The sequence below is a fragment of the Saccopteryx bilineata genome, chromosome 12 (assembly GCF_036850765.1).
Source record: "Saccopteryx bilineata isolate mSacBil1 chromosome 12, mSacBil1_pri_phased_curated, whole genome shotgun sequence".
Classification (NCBI taxonomy): Eukaryota; Metazoa; Chordata; class Mammalia; order Chiroptera; family Emballonuridae; genus Saccopteryx; species Saccopteryx bilineata.
Genome location: NC_089501.1, coordinates 14,141,336 through 14,163,158, shown reverse-complemented (window position 1 = coordinate 14,163,158; position 21,823 = coordinate 14,141,336). Strand labels below are relative to the sequence as shown.

At 42.1% G+C, this 21,823-nt stretch overlaps 1 protein-coding gene across 8 annotated transcripts in view; it reads right to left on the bottom strand.

The window, feature by feature from the left end:
- The window catches only part of DCBLD1 (discoidin, CUB and LCCL domain containing 1), an 85,486-nt gene extending 64,730 nt beyond the window's left edge, over nt 1-20,756 (bottom strand). For 7 of the 8 annotated variants that reach the window (XR_010727660.1, XR_010727661.1, XR_010727662.1 and 4 more), the window contains exon 1: nt 20,431-20,756. Coding sequence is in view for 1 of the 8 variants with exons in the window: in XM_066248012.1 (XP_066104109.1) it covers nt 20,431-20,683 (253 nt within the window). In the remaining 7 variants the exon portion in view is untranslated. The remainder of the gene's footprint in view (nt 1-20,430) is intronic. The other variant, XM_066248012.1, reaches the window with a different exon arrangement.
- Nucleotides 20,757-21,823: the final 1,067 nt, after the last annotated feature.

Below are 21,823 nucleotides of genomic sequence, written 5' to 3'. Positions count from 1 at the left end.
AAGGAGCACTATTCCCACGGTCTCAGCCTGACGCTCAGGCAGTGTAACTCCTGTAGCCTAACTCTAACTGAAAATCCCTGACAAGGAAGAAGACAAAAGGTATTTAAAATCTTCAGTTCATGTTCCTTATCTTGTGTATCAATGTCAATATCTTGGCTGTGATCTTACACTGTAGTTTTACAAGATGTTATCGCTGGGTAAAACTAGGTAAAGGGCCGACAGCATCTCTCTGTAGCAGTGGTCCCCAACCTTTTCTGGGCCACAGACTGGTTTAATGTCAGAAAATATTTTCACTGACCGGCCTTTAGGGTGGGACGGATAAATGTATCACGTGACCGAGACAAGCGTCAAGAGTGAGCCTTAGATGGATGTAACAGAGGGAATCTGGTCATTTTTAAAAAATAAAACATCATTCAGACTTAAATGTAAATAAAACGGAAATAATATAAGTTATTTATTCCAGTACCAAATGGCCCACAGACCAGTACCGGTCAGCGGCCTGGGGGTTGGGGACCACTGCTCTGTAGCACAACTTCACATAATCCACAGTTATCTCAGAATAAAAAGGTTGATTAAATACTTGAAAAAAAATCTGTCAGGCTGGTTAAGTTTGGCAAAGGGGCAAAATGAAGTGGGTGAAAATGAAAGGGCTTTTATTTTCTATTTTATACCTTTCTATATTCTTTGTAACTTGTTATCTTGTATGACTTCTATTTAAATTATTTTAACTGAATATTTATACAAATTTGCATAAAAAAGATAGGTCTATATGATGACAACCAATAAAAGAGACGATGTTTATTCTAAAAATCTCCATTCCAAACCTATTATCCAAGTTTTTTCCATTTGTCTAAAGGAGCATAGGGTATCGAACCTGCAGGGACTTCATAATATACATCCCAGTTTACAGATTAGAAAACAAAATGTAGATAGATGTTCCTTAAGGCCACTCAACTGATTGATGGTGGACCCAGACTACAGTTCCCAGATGAGCTAACAATAGCTTTAGAATTTTAAAAACTTTTTGTCTCACCTCTTTATTTGCTTTTCTAACATATGTGCATTTGTGTTTAATCTTGGAAAACCACCCTCACCGCTGCCCTATTGAATCTCCTTTTAGATAATTTCATAACATTTTCCTGTTAAAATAAATAGTTTTCTAATAACTGACCCTGGCAGTGGTCTACCCGGAGAGAAAACCAATAGGTAGAACATGGAGGAAGAAATTTTTTTTTTTTTTTCATTTTTCTGAAGCTGGAAACGGGGAGAGACAGTCAGACAGACTCCCGCATGCGCCCGACCGGGATCCACCCGGCACGCCCACCAGGGGCGACGCTCTGCCCACCAGGGGGCGATGCTCTGCCCATCCTGGGCGTTGCCATGTCGCGACCAGAGCCACTCCAGCGCCTGAGGTAGAGGCCACAGAGCCATCCCCAGTGCCCGGGCCATCCCTGCTCCAATGGAGCCTTGGCTGCGGGAGGGGAAGAGAGAGACAGAGAGGAAAGCGCGGCGGAGGGGTGGAGAAGCAAATGGGCGCTTCTCCTGTGTGCCCTGGCCGGGAATCGAACCCGGGTCCTCCGCACGCTAGGCCGACGCTCTACCACTGAGCCAACCGGCCAGGGCCCATGGAGGAAGAAATTTAACATGAAAATATCAGGTATGTCACCGTCTAAACTTACTGACAGATTTCACCATGACTACAAGTGACACAAACAGTATGTATCTCCTGATAGGTAAAATGTGCTCTGCGCACCAACACATATGAAGTGCTATTGCAAAAAATCAAAACATATGAATAAATAATTGACTCTGAATCTCATTAAGCCTTTACGTCTGTCTTCAGTCTGTAGAAAATGCAAGGGGTGGAGACACAAGTTGATTGACACCATGGAGAAGCCATTCGCCAAATCCAGGCTGTGAGAGTCTAGGTGTAAGTGACTCAGTTTCTTCAACGATGAATTGTATGAATAGACATTTAAAAAGTATCTATTTTAGACTAAAGAAAGCTTAAGAACCCCAACAACTAAGTGAATCTTGTTTGGATTCTGATTTGAAATACCTGTCTTACAAAACCATTTAAAAAAGATAATTGGGGTATTAAATAATATCAGGGAAGTACTATTCACTTTATTAGATGCAATAATGATATTAAAGGTATCTAAGAAGTCATTTTTAAGGGATGCCTAATGATATATGTAGGGCTAAAATAACATGATAACACGAGGTCTGGGATTTGTATCCAAAAATGTTCAGCAGAAAAGTGAGGAGCAAATTAGGGGGAAAGGATGGGGAAATATTGATGGTTGCTGTAGTTGGATGATGAGGGTTCATGAGGTTTTTTAAAAATTAAAAACAAATAGAGGTCAATCTTTAAGGGAAAAAATACAGTCTTGCTTTTATGATTAAGCTCCACATGGTGTTGGGAAGACTGGTGGGCAGTGAGTCACAGTGATGCAGTAGCTTGAGGTGACAGCTACGTCACACTGCCACCCACCTAACATCAAAGGGGAGAGGACGTGGAAAGGAGGGGAAAGGAGGGGGAAGGAAGAAGCTTCACCACAGGGAGTTTGTCTACTCTTCAAAAGTGGCTACCAAACAATGTTTATCTTTTATATTTCCTTGAACTGTAACTTAATTGCCAAAGCATATGATGACTAAACTATGTATCATTTCCTCCTCTCCTTAGACTGAAAGCTCCCCCAGTCTATAGACTTTGAAGGGTAGTCCCTCATGGTGGGCTTACATCCTGGGCTTTGCTCAGAGCCATAGCTGGTTTGTGAGACAGACCAATCATTTCCTCAAAACAACTTACAAATATAAAACTGGATAGGCAACATCAGGGTTGAAGTACCCACGTCACATGGCTTTCAGGTTGGGGCCATGGCAGGCAGGCAACAGAAGAGGGAGGCACCTGGGAGGACGCTTTTGCAGAAGCCTTTCATTTTAAAACAGAATGCGGAGTACACACATTGATGTGAAGGGAAAATATGCTTAACGTGTTTACTTCTATGGCCTGGGATATTAAGTGATTTTAACTTTATTTATACATTTATTTTCTAACTTTTCTACATTATAAAACATTATATATACATAAAATAATTAAAAGTATCAAATTCACTTAATGTTTTTTATAACATTAAGGGCTACTTTGAGCATTATTAGCCTTAAGGTATAGACTGAAACAAGTCTCTGTAAAGCACTATATCCAAATTGTCATTAAAAACCAGCTCGATAAATAGCTAGGGAGTTGGTATAATGTAGTTTCCATTTGAAGTTGCTCACTGTCAAGGGGAGAGGTATATTAATGAGTCATTCCTGAGAGTAGAGTGACAGGTCCAAAAACAGAGGCAGGGACTCAATATCCATTCTCCAAATACTTTAAAGGAATAGATGCACCTCTACCGCACAGCCTTTAACATCAGCTATTTGGGAAGTATAGGTATAGAAGATATTTTTAAAATAAGCTTAGAACAAATCCTAGATGCTTGTCTACACGAGTCAGCCATTTATTTAGTCTACTGTAATTCCACCCACTAGGAAAGAAAAACAATAACTTCCTTAAAAGACTATTTCCTTTTGATAAGAAATCATATTTCATTAACAGAAAAGTGAAATGAAGATATACCTGGAACAGACTAAGTTCTGCAATGCTACAAAGCATAATCTAGGCATTAAGAGAAACTTTTCACTGAATTGCACCAGTTTAAAAAGAATTTGGATGAAGTAAAAAGAATAGTGGAAATATATCTTTAAGGTTATTAACTAGTCCCTAAAATAAGACAGAAGCCTTCAAACTTTTTTTAATTAAGACCCATAGTTAGAATATAGATTTTCATTTCAACCTAACATGCATAAATAACAAAGTCAAATGTTTAATTCTTGTTATTATATGTAATGCACTATGATATTTCCTACTCTGTTCATTTTATTTTTTAATTAAAAACATGCTGGGAGTGCCAACTGAACTGATTTTATTGCCTACTAATAAGTCACCCCTGCAACTTGGGCAACAGGGCTCTAACATACAACAGAAGTGAAAACATTTCTAGAAACATGATTTTATTAGCTCGATTCTTGTGCCTCTAATAAGTTACAACAGGTCTCAACACATACACAATCATTCATGTGTGGGTGTGAGAAAATTTTTTCCCATGTCTGAGATCAAGTGAGCTCCTAATGACTACAATCTTTTCACCCACAAAGGGGAGCTTGCAATTACTTCAGAGCTCTTTGTATGATGGTAAGGCGAACAGATTTCCCCAGGTATTGCTAATTTCATTGTCAGCCATACCCTCTTCTGAACTAGGCTCTTCTCCCATGGTGCTTCACTTCTTCACTGTGTGTGTTGCCTGGAAAGGAATGGAAATGCAAGGGCAGGAGGGCTAAGTGGCTGTGTGAAAGTGAAGAGTCAGACAGAAATTATAATGATAAAACTTCAGTTATTCAACATCGTCAGTGTTCCTGAAAGGAAAATGAATAATACTGTGCTGAAAGAAGTTAGTTATGGACTAGAAACACAGGGCTATGTTCTGAAAACTGTTCAGAATCTCTTTAAACTTTATTCTCACCACAAAGAAAATCGGTGCTGATGATATGACTAATTGTCTAATGAAGATGATACCTTTGCCTCAGCAGATAAAAGACATTTTAAAGTAAACTAAAAGGAAAGAAAACACAATGGACTTATTTTCAAAAGTCTCTCCATGTAAACTCTTAACACAATGTTTCCTACCAGCCTAAAAAAATGACTTAAATCAGTCTGAATGTACAAAAATGGAACAAATCATTTCAAGAGGTCCTAGTATCTACAACTCTCTACATAATGTGAGCTGTTTCCATCACTGCACAAAGACATCAATAATTTTAATATTAATATATTAACAAGTACAAGATACATGCAATGGAAAAAAATCTCAAAATCTAGTTGAATGCTATTCTTTAATGTGCTATAAGTAAAATCAGTTAAAACTCGGGAGGTCACACTCCAGTCTAGAGATTTCTACTGAAAGGGTTGTGAGTGTGGGGAAGAGGGTTTGCACACCTCTTGTTTTCCTAATTTTACAAATTATTTCATATACTTGGAAAGTTGACAGCAATGATGGTTGTCACACTGGATTCCTGCACAGCCTTGCCCAGTACTGACTCTGCAGCACTGGTGTCCCTTTACCTCTCCAAGCTTCAACTTATCATCTGTAACATAGAAGATGAGAGTGCCCAACTCACAGGGTTATCATGAGCATTTAAGGAGATCATGGTAGTCAAGTATTGAGCATAGAGGCTAACAAACAGTAATAACGCAATACATTTTAATTGGTATTTTTATTTAAAAATATTACACATATTAAAGTATCAAGACTTTGAATTAGATAACTTCATCCAAATTTCATCACCCATTGGTTCTGTGAGCTTACGAAGTTACCCACTTAGTGTGTATCAATTTTCCTCATCTTTAAAATGACCAGCCATAAGTGGGTGTAGTAAAGATGAAGGAGTCTCTGTTAAGTGCTTTGGATTGTCGGGTAGTCTAATTAGAACGGATCCCCTGCTATGCACCTCGGGCCCACTTGTTGCTAAGCCAGCCTCTCCCAAAGTGGGCACTGTGGACTCCTAAATCCTTAGTTTTATGGAGGTCAAGCCCTCCACTCCAAAGGAAAGTTGCAGATAATAAGTAAGCCTGCAGAATCCCACCTTTTTCTGCACTACAGGACATTGCAAAGCCCTTGCAGGGCACAGTGAAGCTCTACTAGGGGAGAGTCTGCAATATTCTCAATGAACTCTTTCCTCAGTGGGCATCATGAGTGAGTTGTGTCCAGTGGCACCTACTGGCCAGTCCCTGGGCCAGGCTCCAAAAGTGGGACACACACAGATGGCATAACGGGGCTTCTGGGATTAAAGATTGCATATGCAGAAGTGTTCTTTGGCCTTTACAGTTCTAAAAACAATACTGAAATTGTATTGTATGATTCTGATATTCAAAACCAAGATTTTTCACACTGTTGTTATTAAGTTAATAACAAGTGTTTGGTGGTATTGCAACAAATTTGACACATTTGGATGAAAGGAAGCTTCATAACTTTACAGGTTAAAAGAAAAAAAATTTGTACAGCAAAACAAGTCTAAGACAACTGTTTTTATCTCTACTGAATAGATGCTTAGGATACGGAAGTCAGAGAAAAGTGGCTGCTGACCTTTCCTAATAGTGTCAGGATGTTGTACAAGCTGCATTTGTGAAGGTGACGATAAATGGGAGAAATCTTTCCTGTCCCAACAGCGTGCTATATTTCCCGATCTTGGTCCCAAGTTTACAAAAGCATATCACCATTATTAGATAAATGTAACTCAATACTGGCTTTTCTCTCTAGAGTCCCAAAAATGCAATACTACCAAGTACAAAGTTAATCTGAGTTTTAAAGTTAAAACTGTAAGCATTCTCTCTTTCACATACATGGGTATTTTCGCCTTCACAAATACTTTTTCAAAAAATTAAGAGCTAAAAAGTTATTGAAATAAGAAAAAAAAAAAAAACTTGTGAAAGGGCTCTTACTAATCCTTAGCATTTAGCCAAGCATTTATTATAAAAAGGTGACAGATACAAAGTGTATTAAGGATTTTACATTATCTTATTTCATCCTTTCAATGATCATATTTAATAAATATGTTTCCTTTATTAAAGCTATAAAAATTCATATATGTGTATATAGACAACATACATAACACATTTATACAGAAGATATACATATACAAAGAGTAATATCTGAAACATCCAAGTATATATCCCATAGCTTATAAGATAGGACATTTTCAGTAAACACAATTGAGGTCCACAACACTCTCTCTTCTTCTTATGTCACTCCGGTTCTCCTTGCTGCACGTGTGGAGATGTGAGGCTTTGAAAAGCTCAGTAACTCAACCCAGGTGGCTGAGCTGGCACCTGCACTAGCCTGTCTGACTCTAGAGACCATGAAACTTGGTCACTGTGCTCTAAGGCTTGCCATCATTCTCAGAGGCGAGGAAACGGAGGCAGAGATTTAAGACACTGCCCAAACTCACACTACTACTGAAAAGCACAACTGGTATTAAAACCCACATCACATTTACTGATTTATACTCCTACTCTTTTCGTCTCAAAATTAACATGAGCAAAGTAGCCATGTTCCATCTCGTTTCTTGTGAAACTTAGGATTATGAGAAATGTCATTGCTCTCTTTTTCATTATTTAAGTAAGCACTTTTTACTAGACTATTGAGGGAAGAGTCTAATGAGAAGTGCTTATTTTCCTTCCAGTGAAGGCTGTTCACATTGCTGAGCTTCAATGCGGCTCCTACGAAACACTCTGCTTCATAAATGAAGGGTTTTGTGGATTGAAGTGCTACTTCTCAAACGTCCGTGGGCACACCAGTCACCCGGGGTCTTGTAAATACACAGGGCCTGAGAATTCTGCATGTCCAAGGCTCTAGGCAATGACTCTTCTGTAGGTCCATGTGAGATATACTCTGAGTAGCAAGAGGCTAGAAAAACCCTTATTTTTAATTGGGATCTTACAATGAATCTTTTTTAAAACAAAAAATCCTTAAGATATCAAGTTTATATAGCTTTATTTTAATATCTATTACTAAAATTGGAACGTAGCTATATATATTTTTTCAGTACTCCAACATTTCTTTTTATGTCAGATTTCATTTATAAGACTAGGACAGGCAATATGTTTTAAGATCTATATTTAAGCCAGGGTGTCAATTTAAGACAAGAGAATCAATTTAAAGAATTATGTGAGCAAATAGTGGAAAATACAAAGAAACAGGATGAGAAGGGTTGTAAACCTACATGTATGCATCACATATAAGGAAAAAGCAGTCAATGTTTATTGACCAGAAAGTAGCAAATCTCAGTTGGGAGAGAGAGGGTATCTTATTATACAGCCAACGAAGCATGAAATATAAGATATGAGAGAGAAAAAATAAATCTCATAAAATTCATATCACATTTCAGTCCTGAAAACTGTACTGCTTTTGCCCATTCTGCATTCTGATTGCTGAATTTATCACAATCCAATAAAAACACGTGGGATTTGAAAAAGTCTTAATATATATTTCAGTGGCAAATCTGATCAGCTCTAAGAGAAATCACAGACCGTTAATTTAAAGCTTTACTGAGTCTATTTTGCTCCTTCAAGACTTCTTTTCTTTCACTTGATCTCTGCTGGACACGGACCGCCCTTGAAGCTGAAGAGCAGGAGACCGCCGCAAAGCAGAGGGCTGGAGGACAGGCACCCGCACCCCACTCTGGAGACACACTGTGAACGTGACTGGGGCAACCGGTTCAACCTCTCTAGCCCCCACTTCCCTCAACAGCTCTCAAAATTGTTGGAATTAAATCAGACGCAAAAAATTAAAACTTGGTAAATCAAAATGTATATGAAGGCCCTGGCCGGTTGGCTCAGTGGTAGAGCATCGGCCTGGTGTGCAGAAGTCCCAGGTTTGATTCCCGGCCAGGGAACACAGGAGAAGCGCCCATCTGCTTCTCCACCCCTCCCCGTCTCCGTCCTCTCTGTCTCTCTCTTCCCCTCCCGCAGCGAGGCTCCATTGGAGCAAAGATGGCCCGGGTGCGCTGGGGATGGCTCCTTGGCCTTTACCCCAGGCGCTAGAGTGGCTCTGGTCGCAACAGAGCGATGCCCCAGAGGGGCAGAGCATCGCCCCCTGGTGGGCAGAGCGTGGCCTGGTGGGAGTGCCGGGTGGATCCCGGTGGGGCGCATGCAGGAGCCTGTCTGACTGTCTCTCCCCGTTTCCAGCTTCAGAAAAATACAAAAAAAAAAAAAACAAACCAAAACAAAAAAACATATATGAAGATGGGTTCTTAACTTTTTATTTACACACAAAATTCTGATTGGACATGCAACAATGATCAAAGGATGCTTAAACCATTGAATGAAATGTTGATGGGGAAGAACAGTTTTACTAAGAAATCATCCCACAGATTACTTACAGGAGAGGGGGACACTGAGTTGTTATTTCCTGGCTGAAGTCACTGATCATTTTTAACAACATGAAAAGTGGGGGCAATAACAATAACAACAATAACATATGCATCTTGTGATACAATTAGCAGTACATGGCACCCAAAACAGCCTGAATCTAGTCAGGTCTTTTGGTCTAACTTCAGGTTTATACAGAAATACAGGGAATAGTACACCAAGTAAAAGACAAAACACTCAGAAGCTGTCAGTCCAATTTAGGACGTGAGCTGTGTCACAAGACAACAGAACCTGATTTCCTTGCAGGAAAGTAAAACATTTGTGGCTGAGGGTCAGTAGTAGATTAGAAGTGACTTGAGAGACATAACATCTAACTTCAAAGTGTGGACCTTGTTTGGACCCTTGTTTGTACAAACCAATTGGTCAAAAGACATTTATTTTAACTGGGGAAATGTAAATATGACTTGAGGATTAGATAATGTTAAGATATTACTATCAGTGCCTGACCAGGAGATGATGCAGTGGATAGAATGTTGACCTGGGACACTGAGGACCCAGGTTCAAAACCCTGAGGTCATCAGCTTGAGCGTGGGCTCACCAGCTTGAGTGTGGGATCGCTGGCTTGAACATGAGATCATAAGCATAACCCTATGGTCGCTGACTTGAGCGCCTAAAGGTTGCTGGTTTGAGCCCAAGGTTGCTAGCATGAGCAAGGGGTTACTGGCTTGGCTGGAGCCCCCCAGTCAAGGCACATATGAGAAGCAATCAATGAACAACTTAAATGGTGCAACTACAAGTTGATGCTTCTCATCTCTCTCCCTGCCTATCTGCCTCTGTGTATCTGTCTTGCTAAAATATATATACTTTATATGTTACTACTAGTATTTTCAGGTCTGCTCATGGCATTGTGTTTATGTAAGAAAATGAGAGATGTAAATGAAATATTTAGGGGAAAAATGCCATGAAGTCATTGATATATTTTAAATACCTCAAAAGAAAAAGTATGTCTGTTAAGATCTTAATAGCATAGCACAGCAACTGTAGTGCAGCGGATGAAAAGGGAAATAGAAGAATAAGAGAAAGAAAAAAGTGTTTTCTCCCTAAAAAGCAAGAAAATCTCAAAAGATTTTTAGACCCTTTTGAGCTAGAAGCAATAGTAGGTACAGGGCCATTTCTCTATCTGTAGAGTTAAGCTATCTTGTATTTTATTTTCTTGGCAAAGCAGGGACTTCTTAGAAAAAAAAAAAGGCAAGTCTTGGTCTCTTCTCAAAATAAGCAATCTCCATTCCAAACTCCTGGGAGAAGGAGCAACTCAATAAACAGATCTCATGTTCCAGTGGTCCCATGGGCTACTAAATCTCAAAAGTGTCCTCTTTTAGGCAACAATCACATTTCAATCTGTGGTAAATTTGCTCTTGTGAAATGCAATAGAAAGGCTGAATGAACTCCACTCAGCCATTTAAAAATTAAATGGGATCCAAAGAGTTGTTTACCTATTTTCCCTGTAGGAAACCTTATGCAACAGTAGTTCACACGGGACTGGACTTCATAAGTTTTAATATCTGTTGGCCTTGTTCTTTGTCAGAAATAATAGTAAAATAAAGTTTTGTTTTCCTTTTTCAAGAACAGAGAGCTCCATAAATATCATTTACCTACAACCATTAGGTACAGCCACAATACACATTCAATCATGAAATGAAGCTGGATAGTACTGGTATCCAAAATTTTTAAATTTGTAATGAATGAACAAACTGTTTTTTGCCCTTCTAGTAAAATGTGTTGAACATTAAAAGGCTATGAACCCTGGCCAGTTTGCTCAGTGGGAGAGCATCGGCCTGGAGTGTGGAAGTCCTGGGTTCCATTCCTGGCCAGGGCACATAGGAGAAGCACTCATTTGCTTCTCTATCCCTCCTTCTCTCCTTTCTCACTATCTCTCTCTTCCCCTCTCCCTCTTCCAGTCAAGGCTCCATTGGAACAAAGCTGGCCTGGGAGCTGAGGATGGCACCATGGCCTCTACCTCAAGCACTAGAATGGCTCTGGTTCAACGGAGTAACAGCACAGATGGGCAGAGCATCACACCCTAGTGGGCTTGCCAGGTGGATCCCAGTCAGGCACATGCAGGAGTCTGTCTCTCTGCCTCTCCACTTCTCACTTCAGAAAAAAAAAAGGCTATGAGTAGTGGTTGAAATTTGAGTTGAAAAATGCTCAATATAAAAACAAATGTGGTTCTCAGTAAAGATAAACTTCATACAGTCTAATCATTGAAATGTTGACCCCTTTAAATATAAATTAAGAATCTCATTCAAGAGGGAACAAGAAATACACATTTCCTTTCTAATACTTAGTGAATTTAAAGTTAGATTTAGTAACTATTCTCAAATAAAAGACAGACAAGTAAATTACCCTGACTCTGAGAGCAAGGAAAAGTTATTTGAATCATATAAAAGACAAGAATCTTGACAGGACTCACATCTGTTTGGCCAAAACAAAATTTCTACTTTTACATTTTGATATTCCTCAGTTGCAATGAATTACTTGAAAATGAATTCTTGGTTTGTTTGAAAGCTAACTGTAAAAATAAACATAAAAATAAAGTTGGAATTTTTTTCCAAATAGTATGGTGAAAAGCTTTTAATAAAATGTTTAGTTGAAAAAAAAAGCAGAATATAATATCATGTAGATACTACACAGAATATCCATGTGTTAGTTCTATTGCTATATTTATACATTATACAAATTTTATATACATATAATTTGTCTACCTAATGTTTAGTAAAAATGAACAGTAGAGAGTAGACAGTATATAAGTGTGCATTGTGTATGTGTGTGCATGTTTATTTGTTGTGGAGATATATATTTGTATGTGGCATGTGTGTGTGCCAAAAATGTCTTTAGTGGTTCTCTGTATAACATCTTCTTTGCAAGGTTATGGTATGTCAGGACAATATTATTTGTCAATACCCTGCTTATTCCACAACTGCTCTGCCTTGTAAGCATTAGGAAGATCTTTGGGAAAACATACAGGAAAAAAAAAAAATCTCTATCCTAAAAGAAACTTATTCTTTTTTTTTTTTTAAGCTCCAGTGTAGCTTTATAAAATGGAAGAAATGGGATAACATGGAACCAATTAACTTTTGCCTTATTTCAATGTTATTTGCTGCTTTTTCTACCAAAACAAAATCAACCTAACCTGAAATGACCATATATAAGACATAAGTCATTTCTGCAAACATAAGGTATACTTGCACACAGCATGTAGCTCCCAAGGAAATAGTTCATAAAAACTAGATTAATAGATCAAATAGAAATGGCAGTAACTAGTCAAGGCATACATGGCAATATGGCTTAGAATAGTGCTAATGTCACAAATGTTTAACACTGTCCTAAAATGATCTTCACGGGTAAAATAGGCCCCCGATGAACTCCGTGCATAAGCATCTGCAGATCTTAGGGGACCACTACCCTCCTGGTCCAAATCAGTACACCACTGCTCCTCTGCCAGCATCTAACTCAGGGCAGCTTTCCTGGTGTTTCCTGCAAATGAGGCGCAGAGATTCCCAACCCTCATCAGAGCTGAATTTAGTTATTTTCTTGAATACCTCCACAGTGTTTCCTAAGACATCACAATAGTCATGCACATGTAATTTCTCTTTAAACAATTTAGTGAACATCACCCTTCACCTCATTCTCTGAAACCTCAGCACAGTGTTCATGTGCTAACTTAGGACCTGCTCCGTTTCCGACCTGCGCCGGTTCACCCCTCCTTAGGCAACCTGGTGGTCCCCCGCTCCCGGGAGGTCACCATATTGATACCGAACTTAGTGCGGACACCCGATCAGCATAGCACACTACAGCCCGGAACTCCTGGCCTCAAGCGATCCTCCCGCCTCAGCCTCCCGAGTAGCTGGGACTACAGGCGTGCGCCACCACGCCCGGCTCATGTGCTAACTCAGGAAACAGTTCTCTGGAGCCTATTCTCTACCAGGCGCTGTACCAGGCCCTGGTGGTGACTAAAAAAAGGCTCCATTTTGTCTCTAATCTCATGGATCCTTTAGCCTCTCTCCCACTCCACTCCTACCCCTAAATAAAACCTCTTCTCTTCAACTCCCTCTGAAAGGCAAGGCTGGCAGCTGGTTCCACAGTTAAAATTCATTTTCACATCAGGTTAGAAAGCGCCATTTCATCTGCATGAGTTAAATCTCTCCCGCTCCCTCACCCCCAAGGCAAACAACTATTTTTTATACACACAAGGTAGCGAAGGAACATCTGGAAGATGACATCAACATGACTCTTCAGTTGCAAAAAGGCAAAATTACTCCTAGTCAAGTAATAATAATTTAAAAAAGCAATCTGGGAGTCTGCCTATACTTTTCCTTTCACCCTCCGTGCCAGACCTCGAATAGAGCAGAATGGATTCCTCTGTTTTACATCTTTACTTTCAGACGTTTTATTTACAAACAGCAGTTGGACTAGACATATAATTTTATTACGGGTTTTGATTTTCAACTAGAGTCAGCTCTGCGTCTTTAACAACAGGGCAGCAGCTGTCTTCCCTGTCGTCTCACCCCATCCACGCTGAGCACCCGCCTGTCCTCCACCGAACACCCATCCCCACGGAGCACCGGCGCATGCTGACCACGGTTCACACTGCAAAGCTTTTCGTGGGCCTTGTATTCTTATAAGGGAAATACAAAGATATTAAATGTATAAATTATATACTCTGATGGAAAATGGTAAATGCTCTAGAGACGAGTGAACACAGGAAAAGGAAAACTGTATGGAGTTCTGCGGGCGATGAGTGGGATACATATGGTAAAGGATCCCTGCCACAAAAAGGCAACAGTTGAATAAAAATGAAGGAGAGGCAGTTGTCTAGGTATTTGGGGCAAGACGGTTCCAGGCAGGGAGAGTGGGACATGCTAAGGCTCTGAGGTAGAAGGGTGCCTGACACCTTTGAGAAATAGCAGGACAGCGGCATGACTGGGAATGTGGGCAGGTATGCTGAAGGATGAAGTGTGAGAGGCGTGGGGGAAGCAGAACAAAAGTGCCCCATGTCTGTCAGATGAACAGTAATAATGGTAATAAACAGTAGGAAATAGTAAGATAGTTGGCGTTTATTGACCTCTTACTATGCGCTAAGTGCAATTCCAGATGGGTTATGTGTATTAGTTCCTTAAAAATGCAAAACAATTTGCTGCTCTAATATGCATAGAATTGACTTTATGCTTCAAGATACACAGAGTAGTAGGTTCAAAACTCTCTAGAAAATACTTTCCTGCCTGACCAGGTGGTGGCACAGTGGATAGAGCGTTGGACTGGGATGTGGAGGACCCAGGTTTGAGACCCTGAGGTCGCCAGCTTGAGCGTGGGCTCATCTGGTTTGAGCAAAGCTCACCAGCTTGGACCCAAGGTCGCTGGCTTGAGCAATGAGTCACTCGGTCTGCTATAGTCCCCCGGTCAAGGCACACATGAGAAAGCAATCGATCAACAACTAAGGTGTCGCAACGAAAAACTAATGATTGATACTTCTCATCTCTCTTTGTTCCTGTCTGTCCCTATCTATCCCTCTCTCTGACTCTTCCTCTGTCTCTGTGAAAAAGAAAAAAAGAAAATACTTACCCGGAAAAGTAATTTTGCTGTAACATGACTAAAATCTTTGCTAAATGCTGCAATTAATTTAATTTCCTCATTAATCTTAAAACATAATTTCTTGTAAATGTCAGATATGTTTCTTATTTTATGATTGTCAGCACAAGGTTAAGGGTTTCAATGCAATGAAAAGTTGATAAATACAGTGGTACCTTGAGATACAAGCAGGTACCTTGAGATACCAACATACGAAAAAAAAAAATTTTAAGATACAAGCTGTGACTCAGTCTGTATTTTTGTTCGAGATCCGAGTGAAATTCCGAGATACAAGTCATGATTCGGGAAGCTGCCGCTAGCTGGTGCATTGGCGCATGGGTCCAGTATCGACAGCACAACACCAGTATCTCGTTCTTTCTCACATGTTACCTGCAGAATCAAGTAGAATCTCGTGTGCTGTACTCGTTGTTACATCATTTTTGCATTTTTTACTAACTATTTTTGTGTGCTATCATGGGGCCGAAGAAAGTGAGTGTAAAGGACAGTGGTGAGAGGAAAAGAGAATGATGTCAATAGAAGTAAAGCAAGAAATAATAGGAAAACATGAGCGTGGTGTACGAGTGATTGAACTGGCAAGGCTGTACGACCGCAATACATCTACTATTTGTACCATCCTTAAACAAAAGGATGCCATCAAAAGTGCAAATCCAGCGAAAGGAACTACAATTCTGTCCCAATTAAGGACAAATATCCATGAAGAAATGGAGAAGCTTCTGTTGGTGTGGGTGAAAGAGAAAGAGCTGGCAGGAGATACAGTGTTGGAGACTGTAATATGGGAAAAGGCACGTATTATTTACAGCGACTTGAAGAAGAAAGAACCATCAACCTCAAAAGAGGCAGCAGAAGATACGTTTGTTTAAGGCAAGTCACGGCTGGTTTGAAAATTTCAAGAAGAGATCTGGCATCCACTCAGTGGTGAGGCACGGTGAAGCTGTGAGTGCTGATGTTAAGGCAGCTGAGGAGTACATCGCACGTTTTGCTGCGCTTATCGCAAAGGAAAGCTACATCCCCCAACAAGTGTTCAACTGTGACGAAACAGGATTGTTTTGGGAAAAAATGCCACAGAGGACTTTCATCACTGCAGAGGAGAAGAAGCTGCCAGGCCATAAACCCATGAAGGACCATCTGACCCTTGCATTACATGCAAATGCTAGTGGTGACTGTACAGTAAAGCCACTGCTAGTGTATCATTCCGAAAATCCTCGAGCCTTTCAGACTCAAAAGATTCTTAAAGAAAAACTGCAGGTTATGTGGCACGCCAATGCTAGGGCATGGGTTACTCGGCAGTTTTTTATTGAATGGGTAAATGTCATCTTTGGTCCTGCGGTGAAGAAATATCTTCAAGAAAATAAACTCCCGATGAAAGCATTACTAATCCTTGAAAATGCTCCAGCCCACCCACCTGGTCTTGAAGATGACATTCTCAAATGAGTTAAAATACATGAAAGTCCTCTACCTCCCACCCAACATGACTTCAGTCTTGCAACCTATAAATCAGCAGGTATTTCCAACTTTATTTTTTTGTTTTTTTATTTTTTTGTATTTTTCTGAAGCTAGAAACGGGGAGAGACAGTCAGACAGACTCCCTCATACACCCAACTGGGATCCACCCGGCACGCCCACCAGGGGACGACGCTCTGCCCACCAAGGGGCGAGCTCTGCCCCTCCGGGGCGTCGCTCTGTTGTGACCAGAGCCACTCTAGTGCCTGGGGCAGAGGCCAAGGAGCCATCCCCAGCGCCCGGGCCATCTTTGCTCCAATGGAACCTCGGCTGAGGGAGGGGAAGAGAGAGACAGAGAGGAAGGAGAAGGGGAGGGGTGGAGAAGCAGATGGGCGCTTCTCCTGTGTGCCCTGGCCGGGAATCGAACCCGGGACTTCTGCACGCCAGGCTGACGCTCTACCACTGAGCCAACCGGCCAGGGCCTATTTCCAACTTTAAAAAGCTTTACACAAAGCCCTTGTTCTTCCTCTGCTTTGAGGTGACTGAGAGTACAAATCTAACCCTTTGAGAGTTTTGGAAAGATCACTACAACATCGTGATATGTTTGTGCATTATTGACTTGGCATGGCAAGAGGTTACAAGAAGAACCTTGAACTTGGCATGGAAAAAGTTATGGCCTGATGTTGTTGTAGACAGGGACTTCGAAGGATTCGAACCAGAGACCGAGACTGAGGTAGAAGCGTTGGAGGAGATTGTGTCCCTCGGAAAGTTGATGGGTCTGGAGGTAGATGAGGGTGATGTAAAAGAGCTCATTGAGGAACATGAGGAGGAACTCTCAACTGAGTAGTTGAAGGAGCTACAGATGATGCAACATATGAAACTTTTGCAAGAGATTAGTAGTGAGGAGGAGGAAGAGTCAGAGGAAGTGATTTCTACAAGTGAAATTAAAGACATGCTGGCAATGTGGGAGAAGCTTTCAAGTTTCGTTGAAAAAAAACACCCAGAAAAAGTTTCAACTGGTTGTGCTTCAGCACTTTTTAATGACACTTGTTTGTCACATTTCCATAACATTTTAAAAGGCAGGCAAAAGCAAACCTTTTTGGATAGATTTTTATTCAAAAGTCCTGCAAGTAAAAGTGCCGAAAGTGCAGCCAAAAAGGCAAAAACAGGTGATAATTAAATGAAAAATATGTAATGTTAAGCTTAGGTTAAGTTTAAAGTTAAGAAAGTGCATTTTTTTACAATTAGGTTTTTGTGGTTTCATTTTAAGTAAAGATAATGCAGTTTTAGTTTTGTTTAAAGTAAAGAAATGCAATCTTAGTTTACATTTAGTGTTAAGAAAGTGCATTTTTAGTTTCTGTGTCTACAGTGCCTGCATCCCTTCCTCCCTCCCTCCCTCCTCCACCATTCACCTCCGTTAGCCACACTCATCTGTCTCCAAAGTAAGAATACAGTACTAAATAATACTTTTTCCTTTTATTTCATATATTTTATTATGCATTGGTAAAGTGTGTTTCTTAATTAAAAATGTCTTTTTTCATAATTTAGGATGGTTTGGGGATGTTTCACAGGGCTGGAACGGATTAAATCTATTTCAGTTATTTTAAATGGGAGAAATTTGTTTGATACATGAGTTGACTGACTTATGAGCTCAGTTACAGAACGAATTAAACTCGTATCTCAAGGTACCACTGTACAGCTTGAGACACTATTCAGAGTTCAAGTCCTGCTTTAATAATATCCTTTGATTTGTTTAATGAAACCTTTAACATAAAGTCTTTCTTTCCTGAAATACATAGTGTACCTTAATGTTCGAGTGTTACAAATTACATCTACTGGAGACAAAATATATGGTACTTACTGTTCTTCTGGCATGTTCTTTTCTTTCTGCTGTACTTTCACTTAAAAGGCATCCTTACATATAGAAATAAGCATGCCAAGAGACCTGGGCTTACTAAAGAAAATTAATTAGTGGAAGCACCAGACATACCTTCATGCAGAACTTCAGTAGATTTTATTACTTAGTTGCCATTAATTAGAAAGTAATTTGAAATTATCTCCTAAACACTAAAAGATTATTCAACTCAATCCAAGAAACAGTTATTGAACACCTCTGTCAAGTGCTAGGAAGATATAGACAATCTTAGCTGTTCTTCTCAGGAATTTACAGTGTACAAGGCTGATAGGATCTCAGACCTTAGAGACGGAAGGTAAGTCTGGGAGAGTGCACACAATGATACAGAAGGTGCTGGAGTTTGTGCTTACTTTTTAAGAAGTCACTGATCAAAATTAGTAGGTATCAGCTCTCCCATGTTTAGCCAAATATAAAGGAATGATGACTTAAGAACAGACCTTCTAATATTCTAATGTTAAATTGTCTATGATGCAGATGGTAGCACTTTATCAAAATTCTAACATCATAAAGTGTTTCTAGTATCTCAACGCTGATTTGAATCAGAATTACCTGGGAGAACTTATTAAGAGCACATATTCCCAGGCCCCACCCTTTGGAAATTCTGATTCACAATACGGTGCTGGGGCTTTATAACCTCCGGGAGAGAGTGGTGATCTGGCAGGCTGGGGACACAAGAAGCACCAGGCTAAGCTGACTCCAAAAACAATAGAGGTAAAATGTAATAAATGTCTTCTCATCAAAAACAAACTGTTGTGCTAAGCCTGCCCTCTGATTTTCTAAACACTGAGAACATTAATGTCCCTTCTGACAGCACCCAACTTTATAGCCAGCAGCATATCTCAAGACCCAAAGTGGGTATGCATTTAGTTCATGGAAACTTGAAAAATAAGTGACTGAGGGCTAAAAAGGAAAATCACACATGTGAGAAATATGCAAAAACTCACTGACTATACCACTTCGCTCAAGAGGTATCAGAACTGGAGTTCCTTGATTTTTTTTTCCAGTAAATGTCCCAAATCTAAGTTTTACTTTTTTTGTCACTGACCACCCACACCTTTATTGGTTCTTTTACCACCCTAAATATATAGGATGTTTCACGGAAGCTCCAGTGACAATGTCTTCTTCCACCAGTCAGGCTCAGTAGTCCCAAGTTTGAAGCTCGGTAAGAATCTGGGCCATCACACACTTGTCACCAGAGAACTGGTCTACAAAGTGCCCAGTTAATAGCTGGAATGACTGTATAACACCTGAAACTTTATTTGGAAAGATTGGGTGACAGTTTTGGCCAGATTAGTACAGGGGCACATTATTGGAGTGATTCACAGATGTGCAGTATTAAACGTGGATCCTCAAATAGGAACTTGAGAAACACTTCTTAATGTTTAAAACACCCATGATCAAAATCCCATATATTAAAATTTTTACAATATGCCTAGAATTCTGCTACAGTGACAAGACCGATCTCCTGTAAACTTTAGCATTAAAAAAATGATTTGGTCTGTAAGCAAACTTGTAACCACTACCAAGACCTTGAGTATCCATGTTTCAGACTGGGAATGGATATTAGGTCTGGGGGGGGGGGGAGAAAATGCCAGTATTGGGTTAAGTTTTCATTCTTGTCTCAGAATACATGGGATGGAGGAGCTGTCAAAATATTCTGGATAGGTTCACTGCTATTAAACAACTACCGTTGTACAGGGGCAGAAGTAGGGGAGGAGAGGATCAAAAACTGAACAAACTCCACAGAAAGTTGCCCCTTGCTATCAATAAAGAGCGAATTATCAAGGATATGCCTAGACTGGTACAGTTTACTGCTTTAATCTGGTGGAAATGCAGAGGTAAACTCAGTTGTGAATTAATTAGCTCCAACTGGAAGCCAAGAACCAGGTCCAGAGAAAGATCAGCCTGGGTAGGAGCTGACTCGCTCTTACCCCCAGAAGGAGCCGAGCCACCTGAATCCCACTCGGGTACAGGCGGCACACTGGTGACGGCGCCGCAGTCGGGCCAGCCGCGGGCAAACATCTCCCTACTGTCCCAGCTGGGCAGGGGGGAGAGGCGACCAGGAGGGCCCGGCCGCCCAACCGCTGAGCAGCTCGGTCCAAACGACGCCTGAGAGCAGTGTTCCCGCTCACGACCCTCGCCTACGGCGGCCAGGGTCGCCCGCTCGCGATCCCTGGGCCATGTCACTTCTCCCCGGGCCGGTGCGGTCAGGAAGTCTGGAAACCACGCAGTGGGGCTGCGAGGGGGGAAAGTGGGGAAGCGCCAAGTTGATTCTCTGGTTTGAGGGGCAAAGAGGAGTTTGGTGGGGCAGCAATCGGAAGGCAGTAACTTATTTTTCACTCGAGCTGCGTCGGCCAGCGAGAGCAGGACTCCGCGGGGTGCAGACAGCGACTCCGAAGCCCCCCGCGCGCGGTCCCGCCAGGCCCCGCCCGCCGCCCCCCGGACGCTCCCCACTCACCCGGCTCCTCCGCCTGCAGCCCGCGCGGGGCGGAGAGCGCGAGCAGCAGGGCCAGGAGGCCGCACCGGGCAGCCCCCGCCAGCGCGCAGCCGCCGCGGGCGCCAGGCACCATGGCCCCGCTGGGCGCCAGCTTGGCAGGCTCGGCTTCCCTTCGGCGGGCGCAGCGCCCCCGCTGCCCCGGCCGGGCCGCCTCCTCCGCGGCTGAGCGCGGCGCCGGGACTGGGCGAAGCCGCCGCCCGGCTCCGAATCCCATTGGGGCGGCCCCGACCCAGCCCGGCGCGGGTGTCTCCCGCCCCGCCCCGCTCAGCCCGGCGCGCCGGCCCCCGAAGGAGGAAGTTGCACTCGCGGGCCGCTGCTGTCCGCGGGGCTGGAGGCGTACCCGCAGCTCCCAGCTCTCACACTCCCATTTCCCTCCGCCCCTCCTCCCCTGTGCACGTGAACCTGGGAGCGCGGAGACACCTAGCCGTGAGACCTGCCCCGGGACGCGCCGTGTCCGGGTCCTCCCCAGAGTGCCTGAGCGCGCGCTGGGGAAGCCCGAAAGGGCTGGGCATGCCCCCGAGGGGCTCGAAACATTGTGATGATAGGATGGTGCTGATGACATTTAAAATCCAAGTCAAATTAATTAATCCATTCTCTCATTTGTCCGTCCATCCATCTATCCATTCATTCGAGCTAAGACCCGGCAGTGTGACTGCCGGCCACAGTGCAATTTGCAATCGGTGACAGGAAGAATGCCAGTTAAGCACATTCCAAGAGATCGAATTAGATGGCGGTTGAGAAGACTGTGGCAGGGAGAGGAGGAATCAGCCAGGAAAGGCCTCACTTAAAAAGTGACATCTAAACTGAAACTCAGGGTGAGTGGAACTTGGGAAAAGCAGAAGGTGAGGGGGCAGAAAAACAGGCACAGTGTGCCAAGGAGCTGAGAGAGGAAAGGGCCAGCCAGGGCGGCTGCAGCAGGGTAAACAGGTGGGTGCCTGGCCAGACATGGAAGCCCCAGCAACAGAACAGGAACCAGCGGGAATGATGAGGACCTGGCGTGGGGGGCACCTGAAGGATGTTTAACTTGATCCTTAGAGCAATGAACAACTACGAAAGGTTCAGACAGAGGAGTGATCAAATCTGATTCTCTGGGTGGGCGTGTGGAGGTCTTGAAGGACAGCAAGTTGAAAAAGTGGAGAATTACAGGGTTATTGAAAGGAGAAGTAGCAGTGGAAATGAACAAGGAGAGAATAAGTATATATAATAAACACTCTATGATGTCGCCAGTACGGTGGCCGTCCTCCCGGGCTTTGTCTGCGTGCTACCTAGCCCCACCATTTCTTGGAGCCCTGCAGTTTTCCTGGCTACTCTCAGCCAAAGTTACACCTGCAGGTGCGGAGAGGAGGAAGTACTG